The sequence below is a fragment of the Pleurodeles waltl genome, chromosome 12 (genome assembly GCF_031143425.1).
Source record: "Pleurodeles waltl isolate 20211129_DDA chromosome 12, aPleWal1.hap1.20221129, whole genome shotgun sequence".
In the NCBI taxonomy this organism is placed as follows: Eukaryota; Metazoa; Chordata; class Amphibia; order Caudata; family Salamandridae; genus Pleurodeles; species Pleurodeles waltl.
In genome coordinates this window covers 385810569-385826142 of record NC_090451.1, presented here as the reverse complement: position 1 = coordinate 385826142, position 15574 = coordinate 385810569, and the positions used below count along the sequence as shown (strand labels likewise).

At 44.2% G+C, this 15574-nt stretch overlaps 1 protein-coding gene across 1 annotated transcript in view; it reads right to left on the bottom strand.

Moving 5' to 3' along the window:
- The window catches only part of LOC138266998 (ninjurin-1-like), a 284052-nt gene that overhangs the window by 183274 nt on the left and 85204 nt on the right, over nt 1-15574 (bottom strand). Inside the window, exon 2 of the mRNA XM_069215835.1 lies at nt 4360-4512. Within this exon, the coding sequence (XP_069071936.1) occupies nt 4360-4512 (153 nt within the window). The remainder of the gene's footprint in view (nt 1-4359; nt 4513-15574) is intronic.

Below are 15574 nucleotides of genomic sequence, written 5' to 3'. Positions count from 1 at the left end.
CCGACCTCCACCCCAAAAGTAAAACAACCTAACCCCTAAAAACTAAATTATTCCAACCCCCTGCCCCTAAAAACAGAAGTGTCCAAATCCGACCCCCACCCCCAAAAAATTAAACTACCCAACCCTTAAAAACAAAATTACCCCAACCCGTCCCTAAAAACCCATCTCCCCTGCATGCCCTGAATATAAAATTGCCCCCACCCCGCCTCTAAAAACCCGACCCCCCCAACTGCCCTAAATACAAAAATACCCCAACCCCCACCCCTAAAAACCCACCCCGCCCTATATACAAAATTACCCCGATCCCCCACCTGCCCTAAAGAAAAACATACCCTAACCCTGACCCTAAAAACTCCCACCTGCACTGTATACAAAATGACCCCAACCCCCTCCCCGCCCCTAAAAACACGACCCCCCCACCCACACTAAATACAAAATTACCCCGACCCACCGCTAAAAATACACCCTCCTCTCTAAAAACAAAATTACCCTAACCCCTCCACCCCACCCATAATAACCTGCCCCCACCAACCCTAAATACAAAATTACCCCAACCCCTACCCCCACCCCTAAAAACCTGACCCCCACCCACCCTAAATACAAAATTACCCCACCCCTAAAAACGCCCTAAAAACATAATTACCCCAACCCCAATACAAAAGTACCCTGAACCCCCACCCCGCCCCTAAAAACCCGACCCCCCACCCACCCTAAATACAAAATTACCCTTACCCCACCCCTAAAAACGCCCTAAAAACATAATTACACAACCCCTAAATACAAAATTACCCCCACCCCCACCCCTAAAAATAAAATAACCTCAAAACCCCACCCCTGCCCTAAAAACCATAGGACCGATCCCCCATCTCTGCCCCTTAAAAACAAAAAAAAACAAAAATAACCACCCCAAGCCCTTTACCCCACAACCACACCCCGCCCCTAAAAACTGCCCCCTACCATGCCCCGCCCCACTTACCTGACTGTGCTCTCTCCCAATGGATCTTCCTTTTAGTCTACCCTAACCGCGCATTTGTGTTGTTCAGCACATGTGTGATTAAGGCAGAGAAAAAGGCCTGCTTTGTTCAGGCAAGCATCATTGTGCTTGTGTGGACAACGCAGACGTGGTTCCGGACGCGTTGTTCCGGATCTTTCCCCTTGCTAGGATCATAAGATCCTAATGTATGATAAGATTCACTAAAAACACAGTTCAATATCAGTTTTGTTTACAAGCTAAAACCAAATAACCCTTGATATTCTCCAGTCAGGGCTGGCTTTCAAAAAATAGCCTTGACATGCAAATCATAACTCACACACCAAATGCAATGTTTATAACCAAATAATATTTATAACAATAAAAAAGAAAAAACACATCTTTAAATTGCGATGCGTACACAAAAACACCTTGCTGAATACACTGCCATATCGTTCATAATGTTAAGGATAAGAAAATATGTCACTTCACTAGTGAGATAATTTATGTCATTGTGAAATCATCTGTTACATCGAGGGTTAGATTACAAGCATTGGCTTGCATTTGGTACATGCGTGGGCGACAGGTGTGTGAGTTGTAGCTTGTAGAGCTAACCAGTGAGAGAGCGTAGCTTATATACTCAATATTAACATGAAATGTTTATGAACTAACGTATAATAATGCCGCATAGAAAATGTATTAATGTATTTTGCTAAACGTGTGCTTGAAATGTGCCCACGGGGAGTGGCCGTCAATATATACGGGGACTACTGAAACTATTAATGATGAAATGTTATGTTAGAATATGATTTTGCACTAATATTAAAAGGTTATATGTTAAAGTTCTGCTAATAAATCATTAGGCCTTAGTTAGCATGAGTCGAGGCCTAGCTGCCCGGTTTCATATTAAATGTGTTTTTCTAACGTGCAGTGTGCTGACTTGCTGAAGGACATGAACTCTTGTTTTTCCAAAGCTAGAAGATGAATGCAACTGTAGTAGATCCGTTCTCATGAAATTCGACTTGCTTAGTGAAACATTCTTGTTGAATGCAACAGTGTAGACTACTCGCAGGTACAAGGTCGCCTGAACCGGTACAGACAATGGAACCACTGACTAAAGATGCAAAGAAGACCACGAGAGTATGAAATCATACCGGACATTCTACCCGCTGAAGACGTCAATCATAAGGACCAATAAACTACGCGAGAACAGTAATGGAGTGACAAATTTGATGAGCTAATAGAAAACCTATTGGATGGAGATAGTGGGGTGCAACCCCTCAACCAATGAAGAATTAGGGGACTGTACAACGGAAAAGGGATAAAAACCCTTGACACAAGGAAGTGAGGGAGAGAATAGGAGACTAGGATTTAGAGGAGGGGGAGATGCTGTTGCGATTTGCTATGACCCAGACACTTTGTCACTCTGCATAGAGACTTTGCTGTTTGGTTCTTAAAACCATCCTTGCCTTATATTGCCCGTTTACATTTTACCTCCTTATGAGGGAAGTGCCCCTTTTTACCCGACTGCTAAATTCCTGGCTGATAGCGAATCAGCGGATGCCCGAAGGACGAAGAGTGAACCTGAGTGCTGACCCAATACGGAGGGTAACTATATGACAATGAAATTGTAATTGTCTGTTTGCTTTTCCTTTCTAGGTACCAACTGCTTCTTCTGACAGAGACCATAGTTAGATGTTTTCTAAATTGGTGTTGCTAAATTGTTTTGCATGAAGCCCAACATGCCAATGCTTATTCGAGGTTAGATGAGGGGTTCACTAAACAGACACAAATAGACAAATGACTGAATCTATGCTTTGTTGAATAACGTGATAATGATACCCTGCTAAGGATAACCTATGTTGACGTCATGCTATATTCTAATATTCGTGATTCTTGCTTTGATGAAATCTCATCAGAATTGCCATATTGTGACTATGCTAATGTGTTTCTCAGTTTCGAGACTAATAAACTTACTATTAGAATTGTAATCAATAGGGAATAAACATTATAAAATAGTACTAAACTGGTGTGGTTATTCATGACTGCAAGGTCATGGTGGTTTCTGAGTTTTATTAATGTCTTTGACTAATCTGAATTGTCTTATTACAGTAAACCTTGATAACGTTATTGACTTATTGATTGACATGTTGATTTGTTATCTCGTCCTAAGGTGTCTTCAATCAGGGTCAAAAGATTCATTGACCTAAAACGAGTCCCAAAGTGAGTAAATTAGTCGTAAAGGGACGCGTTAGCACCAGCATACCACAACAGGAGAACTACAGAGTTTTTTTAGTTTTGCCTTTTAACATCCTCAATAAAGTTGTCATGGTTGTAAAAAGAGGGAGGAGATGCATCCTCTTATCCATGTTGTGGTCCCAAAGAGGCAGTTCGTGTTACCAAAAATAAACAAAGAGAGCACAGCAGGGAAAGCTATCCTTTCCTGGTTGGCAACATGAGATTTCACCCACCCACTTAGAAGAATCCTTATATCTGAAACTAACAGTATTCTGGGAAGGTTTTGGTAGTATATGAAGTAGCTGCTGTTATTGTCATTGACACCACAACAGGTTGATGAATGGAATGTTTGAATTAATCTCAACCGCTGGTAATAGCTTGGGGCTTGTGTTTCATTTCACAGAGGTCTGGACTGTTCCCATTGAAGCAGGGTAAAGACTGATTTTCATATGGTTGGGTCCAATCTGAGGTGGGATGCTGTGCACAATAACAATGCATGGGGATGTGGCCAAAAGTAATTGCCAGTGGTAGAGATTAATTCAAGCATTCTAGCCATCACTCTTCTTATACTTCATTTTGTATCCGTAAGTGGGACAAGTGTGCCCAGACGTGGGTCCTGTGCACACTGTACCACTGGAGCCAAGCTGTATCAGGCGGATGAACTTTAATAGCAAAAACGGTCCCAGGTTACATGTGTTTCTGTTCAGGGACTACCTAGCCTGGCAGTTGGGTCTGGACTGCTCCCATGGAGCAGGGTCAACACCGATTTTCATATGGCTGGGTCCAAACTGAGATGGCATTGTCACCGTGGGGGAGTTCTAAATGAACCATTAAAGGACTGGTTGGATGTGAGGAGGTGAACTCCTGCCAGCAAGGGAGATGCGTGTATGTGCAGGCTGGAAAAGGTATAGAAATACTAATGAAATAGTATGCTGTTCACAGGTTTTGAAAGCTTGTACGCAAGAAGGCCGGTAGTTTTTTTGTGAATTTTGAACTTTGTTCAGTTTCAATTAAATGCGTCTTAAAGCAGCATAAAGACAGCATGTATTTGTGTCCTTCCCCATATCCACCAGGCGAAGGGACCCCCCAAATAAATTATATCAAAATAATAAAAATGTTCAAACGCATGTTTGGAAGGGATGCTTACATACCAGAAGGACCAACAGAAAATAGTAGAACTGGGTCCCCGACCCTTGTTGCAAGAGATGCTTCATCTGGGAGGCGTTGGCAGTGAAGAGGGCCATGTCCAGAAAGCCTTGGGCCAGGGTCTTGGTTCTGGCATAGGTGTTAATGTTCCTGATTACCTGCAGCAGATCACATGACATGGCCACAGTGGTGTTTAAACAAGCAGAACTCTGCATATCACAACACAAAAACACATTTTTACTAACTTTTTTTTCCACTCAGTAATTTAGGCCCATATTTATACTTTTTTAGCGCCGCATTTGCGGCATTTTTTTTAAGCAAAAGCAGCGCAAACTTACAAAATACAATTGTATTTTGCAAGTTTGCGCCGATTTTGCGTCATAAAACGACGCAAAATCGGCGCTAAAAAAGTATAAATAGGGTCTTCACTTCGTGCCTTGGTTTCAATGTATATGTTTCGTTTTACACTGGTGCCACTAACAAGAGACATCTTTGAGACCTGTGGCTCCCTGTAGATTAACCAGGGAGCAGAAATCCTTATTTTCAGTTAATGAAGTCAATTTGCAGTTGATAGCGGTACATCAGATTCAGAGGTGCCCGCGTAGGCTATGCCTTCTGAATAAGCAATGCATATGGAAATGAAATCTGCCTGCTTGCAAATGAACCATAAATGAAAATCATTGTATGTAAATATGGTGCTCTTTGTGTGTCTGAATGTTCCCTGAACCCAACCTGTTCGACGCCTCCTGAGTACTGGAAATTGGTACCCTGGCGTGTATAAATACATCTGGCGCGAGCATGTTTTGCTGCGCGGTGCTTCTTTTGAAATCCCGCAATCACAAAAGCATAATAAGGGTAAAGATTCATAAAATGGAATGACTGCGAACTGAATTCTAGGCCGTTCCAGTTAGACAACATGCACAACCAACCTTCCCCCTTTTTATTTTATAATTTGCATTGATTATCCCGGGTGGATTTCAGTTCCTTCAGAACTGATGCTATTTTGGGAATTACGGAAAATGTTGCTTTCATAATTGATTTGGCAAATCATTGTTGAGAGGCTTTTTTCTGCTTGCGATGAAAACACCTGCACTTTGAATAAATCTTAGAATTGCCTGACTCCTTGAATAGCTGGCTGCAACAGACATTTTTCATTGTGTGCGTATGCCGCCCTGTCAGTCTGTCACAAAAATGAAAGCAAGGGTTCTTGACATGGTATTTCGTTCAATAGCACACACTTTTAGCGACTCGGAGATTTATGTTCCATTAGGCAATATGAAATACAATGAAAGAAAATACAAAAAGACTCTAGATTTTGGCATATTTAAACATTTCTTCATAGGAAACAATATATATCAGAACACATTTTCCTATAATGGACGCAAAGATTATTCCATTGCGTATAATGATGGCAAGGGCTTTGTAGGCCACTGCCACATAACAATACAGACACTAACACACCCTACTTTCATCTTCTTTATGTAATGACACTAATTGCTTTTTATCTGTTCCACAGTTGAGCCAGTTGGCTTTTGTTCCTAGTTCCCTCCTTCGCCATCTGCCACCAAGCTTTAGCCTTTCCTTATCATGTACACAGGTTGTTGTGTTCGTACATATGGCCCTAGGTTTCTTAGAACAAGGTTCATGTTTCCGTCACAAAGTAGAAGACCGCATCACGTTTTCTGCACTGAGGTAACTCTTTGTCCAGTATCGATGTTGAGCTAAGGGTAGTTGTTTTCTTTCTGCACTTGCACAAATGCCACAAATATGCATACCTTTCACACAATACATTAATTTCCCCCCCAAAAAATAATATATTAACTAGAGACAACTGTTTGATGTTGAATCTAGGGAAGAAACCGGATACAAATAGACTTAGGCCTATATTTATACTTTTTTTTGCGCCGCATTAGCGCCGCTTTTTGATGCAAAAGCGGTGCAAACTTACAAAATACAAATATATTTTTTAAGATTGCGCCGCTTTTGCGTCAAAAAGCGGCGCAAATGTGGCGCTTAAAAAGTATAATTATGGGCCTAATTTTTCAGGCTTAGTTTACAGGGCATCACAACAGCCCATTAGTATGACACTTCTTAAAAAAGCGTGTGTTGGAGAATGAAATGTTACAAATGACATAATTTTCTTAGTGGTCATTGAGTGACTGCTGTTGGTCTGCTAGTGAAGATATATCCTGGTGGCAAAGATTACAATAGAATCCTAAAAATACAGTGTGGCAGGCTTCACTGCAATGTGCACAATGTGGACAAGTCACAAGTGATGTTGAAAGGTGGTTCAGTGACCCAAGCACTGTTTAATGGGATCCTTATCCAAACAGTTGTGAAGTGATGAAAAAGATCCTAGAAGGAGAAGGTGTCTCTTGAGGCCAGTAGGGTAAACATAACAGGCTCCATGCAACACGTTCTATATATCTATTCTCCGAGGCATAGTCCTCTCATGCAGTTACGGGTGGCATTATATAGAAAAGTGCCAAAATCGAATTTGTGTGATTTCATGCCCCAACATGTTAATTAGGTTATCTCAAAGTTATAATACAGTTACCATGTCCCCCTGAAGGATTACATCTACCAGTAAGGTAAGTAATGATGCTCCAAAATAGGACTTTCCTATCAGGAAAACATTAGGACAGCCCACTCCTAGGTGCCAATGACTGGCCCATTCCTCCTACAAATAAACCCGTTTAAGCTTTATTAGGTATGTGCACTGGTACATTTTATTCCATGTTAGCTAAAAGGTACACGTCCTCTGTGTTCAACCCCTTTACCTACATCCCCATGAAACATAAAGCCATTCCAATTTCCTTCTTTACCCTGGAAATATCCTTAATCAAAACTTTTCGTTTGTTTACAAGGGATTCCTGAGTTCGAACATCCATGCAAGACTCTGGAGAAAGACAATACGTCTATGAGATTCTGCGAGTTCCATGCATTTTTGCATGTCCACCACCCTCAATACTCGATAGTTCTATACCCTAACTGTAAACTTCAGGGTGCAGACAATTTGCCACATCTCTGAAATGTCCTCAGTTGGAGGTTCCACCCGCAGAAGCAATTATTTGTAATTATGTGTGAATCGGGAAACTCGGAATAATACTCATAGATGTTTCTTTTGTACATCCTCAGTTGGGTACTATGACCACAAAATATCAGTGAAGCAAGCCAAAACACACTACATTTCACATATCATGGCAGTTGGTATAGCTCAAGTTGAAGTATTGCCACAGAAATTATAAGTATGTTGCTCCATTCTTCTAGGCAATTGAAAACAGAATCATTCTCCAAAGTGAACTATGACAGACTGCTCTGAATACTGCAAAAAACAAAAATGTATTGACAAAGCCAATGTTTCCTTGTGGAAGGCGCTAGCTAAATCATGAAAACAAAAGTGGGCACACAGTCTGTCTCTGTGATTTAGCACATAAAAGCCAGACCTAATAGCTACTCGGTTCAACACTGCACTTATTTCATGAACTCATGAATAAAATGCTGTCTTGCCTAAGCACCAGTGCCTGTATATTGCTGCATCATGAGCATAAATCCACGGTACTCATACAAGTTTATTAATCCACTCCTGCAATAATGAGACTAAATTTATTTCCGGCTGCTCCACACCTGCATGTGCTAAAAGGCATTTAATTTGATAAAAACAAAAGATTAATCTAAAAAAATGACTACGAGCTCTTGTGCTTGAAGTAGATACTGAAGACCGATGATACACGTTTGCGCTGGATCCAGCCCAGTCTGTGACAGGATAGCCTGGAGATTAGAAAAGAGTAAATAATCTAGTACAAGAACCTTCACGAGCAGACATAAATGTAGCGAAGAAATAAAGAACATGCGGGTGCCTGGGTTAAAGGTCAAGGCGATAAGAGCCGGATGGACCAAAACATTGCTCCTCTATACTTCGCTCTTCTGAAAACCAAGATTTGTGATTACTTTGGCTTTCATGAGTGCTCAGCTGAATTCCCCCCTCACAACACAAGTACAATTGCTGGTACCGGCTTTAACAAGGATCAATGGGACTCTGCTGTAATGAGTATCAGTGGCCCCAGCTGCTGCCCCAGAGGGTATGAGGATCAATGGCCTTTGAAGTTGTATGTCAGTCTTGCTCGTGATACAAAGGTTTAAAAGTAAAGGTTTGGTCAATCAAGTGGATATTTAGCCAAGGACTTCTATTATTACAACCATAGTCAAAAAAATTGTAGGTTGTGTGTACCTAATTAAACACACCTCAGTCTTGACCATGATATTCTAGTTCCGGATGCACATGCAGGTCTTCCACTGCACCTAAATCTTGACACGCATTACAGCTTGTTTGACTGAACTTTACACACAACTCTAACAGCGCACCTACCTTTTAACTTGCATGACCCCCACTTATCCATCCAAAAAGAAACCTCTCGATCCTTGATACCTAAAACCGCATATGCAAAGTTTATATTAGAGTTACTCTGCTCCATTGCTACTATTCATCCGTAACAGACCCAAAATGCCCTCTACCTAGGTACAGCGTGTTCATTCCAAAGAGTTTGAACATAGATTTATTAGTCCAAAGTCGCTGATGGTCTGTATGGCGTTCTGGAAAATGGAGCAAGGTTTCATAGGTAAAAACACAAGGAAGTGAGCAAAGTGAAATCTTTAAAAAACTGTACAAACCAGAATTAGCTACTCTCTAGATTTCTCACGAGAGTGGGGTTACTAATATGTATCCCTGCTTAGTATTAGTCCTAGCCCTGCCCATATTTATTTTAATTCTGGTACAGAGGCAGAAAGCCGGACCATACTGTACAATAAAATCACCAAGATGAAGCAGTAATTGGAATCAGAGAGCTGTGGAAACACAAAGACAAGCTGAAGAAGAACCAGAAGGATAAATCAGGCTAAGGTTAGTGTAAAAAGTGACACGTTCATATCCAGAAAAAGGGCAAGATGAAAGAGTTTCCTATAATCATGGGAAAGCAGGTATGAAAAATGTATAGGTAATCTTCAAAGGGGGTAAGAGGGATAATAGGCACCATGGGGGGCATAAGCCCTCCACTCAATGCAATAGGAACAATCAAAATCCAACATGTACTGATGCAGTCTCAGCTGTAAGTCCAACTAATCAGCAGCCTAACGTGACAATTTGTGATTGTGTATGAGGTATTCTGATCCCACACAATCCAAGGCACTTTCATTATTTTGGGCTGCTCCATTTTTCTTGAAATACATATAGACGAGAAGGCAGAGATGGGAAAGCCATGGGAAGGGTGGTGCAACTTGAGTAATACCTGAGATGAAGGAAGCGCAGATTTGATGATAGTTGCATTCACAATGCAACGGTCAGTGCAACTCAGATACAATCCATAAAGCAGGTAAAACAAAAGTCAAGTTCAAGTATAGATACAAGCTGTAATATGACCGAAAACATATCAGAATAACAAACCAGACATGTGCTGAAGTAACTGCAAGGTACCACTAGACTATTGGGAAAAGATCAAAACTGCCTACTAGCCAAGCAACACAGAGAAAGACTCTAAGGCCCTCATTACAACCTCGCTCACTATTTCGACTTTTCCAGTGTGCCAGCGGAAAAGTCACATCAACATTGCTGCCAGCTCGTAATAGAGCCGTCTGCAATGCTGATGTGCAGCGGGTGCAGTAGCACCCGTTGCACATTTCACTGCCCAAATTTCGGGCAGTGAAATGCACGATGGGTTTATGCCTGGGGGCCCCTGCACTGCTCATGCCAAATACATGGGGAGTGCAATGGCCCCCAGGGGCACCCTAAGTCCCCCTTACTGCCAATCTTTCCATGGCGGTGTTTACTGCCGTGGTCAGGCGGGCGCTCGGGGTCTCATAATCCTGGGGATTATAGTGGAGGGTCCAGCAGTATGGCCGTGGCTACTGCGCCACGGTCATAATAGCTGGCCGAACACTGCAAGCCTGTTAGCGGTGTTACCGCCAGCTTACCACCGGCCGCCAGGGCCATAATGAGGCCCTAAATATTACCATCTTGAATTGTGCAAAGAAACCTCAATGCATCATAGAAGGTTTAAAATACATTGGTTGGTGAATTCTTTACAAAATAAGGGTGATTTAGGGTTTAATAAGTGATTGAGAGAGTTGGAAGTTGATAGAGAGCCTGTCAATAAACTAGTGTGGCCCTATTCTACTTGGACCAAGCCAAAAAGAGCCAGAAGTGAAGTTTTCCAAAGACCAGGAAGTGCAAAGACACTGAGAAACCCGTACGTATTGCTTGTGTGTCTGACTAAATGGCTTGTTTGTATGTCCAATTCCTTAATATTGACCTGAGGACTACTGAGAATAGGTGCTTCCATAAAGAGAGAGGCTTGGGGGAAACAGTCTTTACAACTCGATTGGAGCCACGCAGACCATAATGACCCAAGGGTTACAATGCTTGCCCTGAAACTTGCATGTGTCTGAACCACGCAAATGCGTGTTTAAGGCACCATGCATATGCATGGTTCAGGCAGACAGTGGGGAGAGAAACGCGGCGGCCAGGTAAGTGGTGCTGGGGCAGGTTTGGGGGTTGGTGAGGGTATTTCTAAGGACAGAGTGGGGTCAGGAGGCTGGGGGAAGGGGCAGTTTTGAGGGGGGATCGAAGTTTTGTTTATAAAGCGGTTGGTGTTAGGGCTTAGGGTGGGGGCGGGGTCGTTTTTAGGGCAGGGTGGGGATTTAGGCCTGAGGGTGGGGGGAAGGGACAGTTTTGGGGGCAGTTCTAGGCCTCAGGTTGGGTGGGGGTTGGAGTACTTTAGTTTTTAGGTGTGGGGAAGGTTTTAGCACCCAGGTCTGGGAGAGTCTGGGGCCACGTTTTGGGGGGTATTTTGCTTTTTGTTTGGGGGAAGGTTTTAGGCTTCAGGGTGGGTGGGGAGGTTTGTTGTAGTTTAGTTTTTAGGGGTGGGGGAAGGTTTTGGGTCTCAGGCAGGGACGGTCTAGGACAAGGTTTTAGGAGGGTTACGTTTATCAGGGTGGGAGGATGTTTTAGGTCAAGTGAGGGTGGCAGGGTTATTTTGCTTTTTGTTTGGGAGAAGGTTTTAGGCCTCAGGGCAGGTGGGGGGATTTGGGGTAGTGTTTTTTTCCTTCAAGGCCCACGGTATTGGGGGAGATTGGGGTAACTTTTGTGGGCAGTGGGAAGGGTTTTACTACTTTAGGGCGGGGATTAGGCTTTGTTTTGGTGGAGAGGTTTTTAGGGGGATAATTTTAAGACTCAGAGTGTTTGGGGGGTGGGGTAGATTTTTAACTTAAGGGGGAGGGTTGTATGTCTGAACCATGCATGCGTTTAGCACAAATACCTTTACTAGGCATGCTTTTACAATGAAATTCACTGTAAAGATGTGTGGTAAAGGCATGCGTGGTAAAGACGCAGTTGTGATTCCAACCGAGTTGTTCAGCCATTCGTGATTCTACCATGCGTGGTTCAGTCATACAACCAAGGCTTGGACTTTCTGACACAGTAGCTGTTGGACTTTTTAGTTTATGCAGGGTCATCCCCAATTTGTTTGCCTCCTGCCTCCTATTTTTTCTGACCTGGTGCTGTTGGCTTATGAACTCTGAGCACTTTACTATTGCTAACCAGCACTAAAGTGCATATGCTCTCTGTGTAAATTGTATTTTTGATTGGTTTATCCATGATTGGCATATTTTATTTACTAGTAAGTCCCTAGTAAAGTGCACTAGAGGTGCCCAGGGCCTGTAAATCAAATGCTGCTAGTGGGCCTGCAGCACTGGTTGTGCCACCCACATTATATTAGTAGCTCTGTAATCATGTCTCAGACCTGCCACTGCAATGTCTGTGTGTGCAGTTTTAAACTGCAAATTCGACTTGTCAAGTGTACCCACTTGCCAGGTCTAAAACTTCCCTTTTCTTACATAAAAGACACCCCTAAGGTAGGCACTAGGTAGCCCCAATGGCAGGGTGCAGTGTATGGTTAAGGTAGGACATATAGTACTGTGTTTTATTTGACGCACACTCACCCATGCAGGGTTATTTTTGACACACCCAAGGTACATTTTCATGCTAACAGGGTTAGCTTTGTGTTTAAAATTACATGAAGACTCTTTTGCATTTTTAGTGATAACTTGACTTGTGTATTGTGGATTTTTGTTGTTTTGGTCTTGTTTTGTTTAGATAAATATTTTCTATTTTTCTAAACCTGTGCTGTGTCATTCTGCAGTATTTTAATTAAGTTACTTTGGCCCTCATTACAACCCTGGTGGTAAATGCCGCCTACCGCCCTGCTGACGGGGATTATGACCCACACATAGAATTCCGCCACAATACAGACACCCACACAAGCCAGCCAGACCAAAGGTCAGTGATAAACTGATGATAGCAAAACCCAGAACGTTACGCCAACAAGAATACGCCCACAGTATCACGACTCACGAATCACGGCAGCAGTCTTTCAATCGCGGTAAATCATTTGCAGTACATACCGCTGCGCTCAAAATACACACACACTTACAAAACGACACCACATTGGACAATTCAAAATACACACACTTGACACACATAAACACACCACACCCACACACCCAATCCAATATAAAACACACACCCACATTACCCAAAACCACTTATAGTGAAAAAAAAGATAGCAAGCAGAGAGAGACAAGCAAGGAGCACCCACTCAATCAGAGGCACAGAACACCCTTCCCCATACACCATTAACGCAGAACACAGCATACACCACAACACATCACCCCACACATCACCCCACACTTCCTCACACATCCTCACACATATCACTCACACCACATCAATGGCACCCCAAAGACACCCCAGGTTTTCAGAGGAGGAGCTAAGGGTCATGGTGGAGTTAATCATCCGGGTAGAGCCACAACAATTTGGATCACAGGTGCAGCAGACCTCCATTGCAAGGAAGATGGAGCTATGGCGGAGAATGGTGGACAGGGTCAATGCCGTGGGACAGCATCTCAGAACTAGGAATGACATCAGGAAGAGGTGGAACGACCTACAGGGGAAGGTGCATTCCGTGGTTGCAAGACACCAGATTGCTGTACAGAGGACTGGCGGTGGACCCCCACCTCCTCCCCCACAACTAACAACATGGGAGGAGCAAGTGTTGCCAATAATGCATGCTGAGGGCCTCGCAGGAGTAGCAGGAGGACTGGACTCTGGTCAGTCTAATCTTTACTACTACATCCCCCACCCTACCTGCATGCCATTACATACCCCTACCCTTACCGTCACTCCCATCACTCCATCACCTCACGTATACCCCACCATCACAACCCACCCATCCCAATACCAAGCCCTGCATGCAACACCAATGCATGGACACCACTCACAGACCTGCATGGACACCCATCACCAAAGCATGCCCAGTAGGGAGATTCAGCCAGCCCACAAATTCACCACCCACACAAGGCCAAGCTAACAGGGAAAGCACAATCATACATGGAAACACACCCATGTACAAGATGGCACAAGCAGATACACTAACAATGCCTTTGCATCCCAACAAGACCCCTCCTCAACGTCACCGGAGAGGAGGTGGCAACTACATCCAGTTCCCCCGAAGAGGCCCACAGTGACGACAGCAGCTCTGCACGCCTGGATCAGGATAACCAACCTGGCCCATCAGGGGCCTCTGCACAATCGTTTCCCCTGCCACAGTCCCAACCCACCACAGAGCCGCCCCCCTCAGGAAACACCAGCACAGTACCCATCCAGTGGGCCCATGCCACTGTCCCCAGGACACGTCAATCATCAGTGTGTCCACCACTACAGGGACCCCAGGCAATCCCACAAACCAAGGATGATCAGTGATCTGGGGTCGGTGGCAGTGGGCACACAGTTCAGGGGACAGAGGCACAGGACAACAGGGAAGCTGGGAGGACTGCTGTGCGACAGGGGAAGGGCAGGCCCAGGGAACCCACTTTCCATGAGGCACTCTCCAACATCCTGGGAGCATATCACCATTCCCAGGAGACCATGGGCCAGGTACTGGCCAAGTTGCAGGAGACCCAGCGGCTGCAGGAAGGACAGTACCTGGTGATAAGGGAGGACCTAACAAAATTCAACATCATCCTGGTCACCATTGCAGAGGTGCTGGCTGACATGGGTAAGACAATGAGGGAGGCAGTGGCACAAAAAAGGGCGCCTGACACTAGCCAAACCGAGGAACAGACTTCCACCTCCGCCGGCGCTAGTGGACAGGAGGCACCGCCACAGGAACAACAGGCCACCAGCACCCCACCCCCTGGAAGAGAACCACCCCGCAAACAGTCCCTGTGATCCAGGCAGAAGACAGAGAACATTGCCAAGACCCCGCCAGGAAATAGGACTCTCCTGATAGTTACCCTTCTGTCCAACTCTGTTACCCAGTCCACCTTGAAGTGCCATTTCTCCCCTTCGTATTCCCCCTTTGGACAATGCACCGTTTATACCAAGAGACTGGACTATACCCTGGACATTCCTCCACCATCACCCAAGCCCCTTGCACATACCCCTATACTTATTTGCACATAAATAAACACCCTTGAAACAAATACCATAGTGGAGTCAGTGTTATGAATCTCAAATGTATTTGTACAACATTCTCAAAGCATTGCAACGTATATGTACAGTGAAATATTCTACAGGATGACCTTTGGTGGGCAGCAGTACATATAGCAGGAGCCAGAATGGGGCACACACATCTGAAAATAGAGAATCCAAAGGGAACAGTCAGTGGCCATAGACATAGGGTAAGAGGATGCGATGTACAATGTACAACAGATTACTGAAATGTTAAGTGATGTTACAGTGTCTTACCTGTGTGTCACTGGAAGTACTGCTGTATTATATTTGTTCTGTTGTCAACATCTTCTTCCTCTTCCTCCTCTTCATCACTGTCCACAGGCTCCACCACTGCCACAAGACCATCTCCAGGCACATCCCCTTGCAGAAAAGGCACCTGGCGTCTCAAGGCCAGGTTGTGCAACATGCAACATGCAACAATAATCTGGCACACCTTCTTGGGTGAGTAGTACAGGGAGCCACTTGTCAGATGGAGGCACCGAAACCTGTCCTTCAGGAGGCCGAAGGTTTTCTCAATTATCCTCCTTGTATGCCCATGTGCCTCATTGTAATGTTCCTCTGCCCTTGTCCTGGCATTCCTCCCTGGGGTCAGTAGCCATGAGAGGTTGGGGTAACTAGAGTCACCTGCAAATACAGGGTGACAACTGTTAGATACA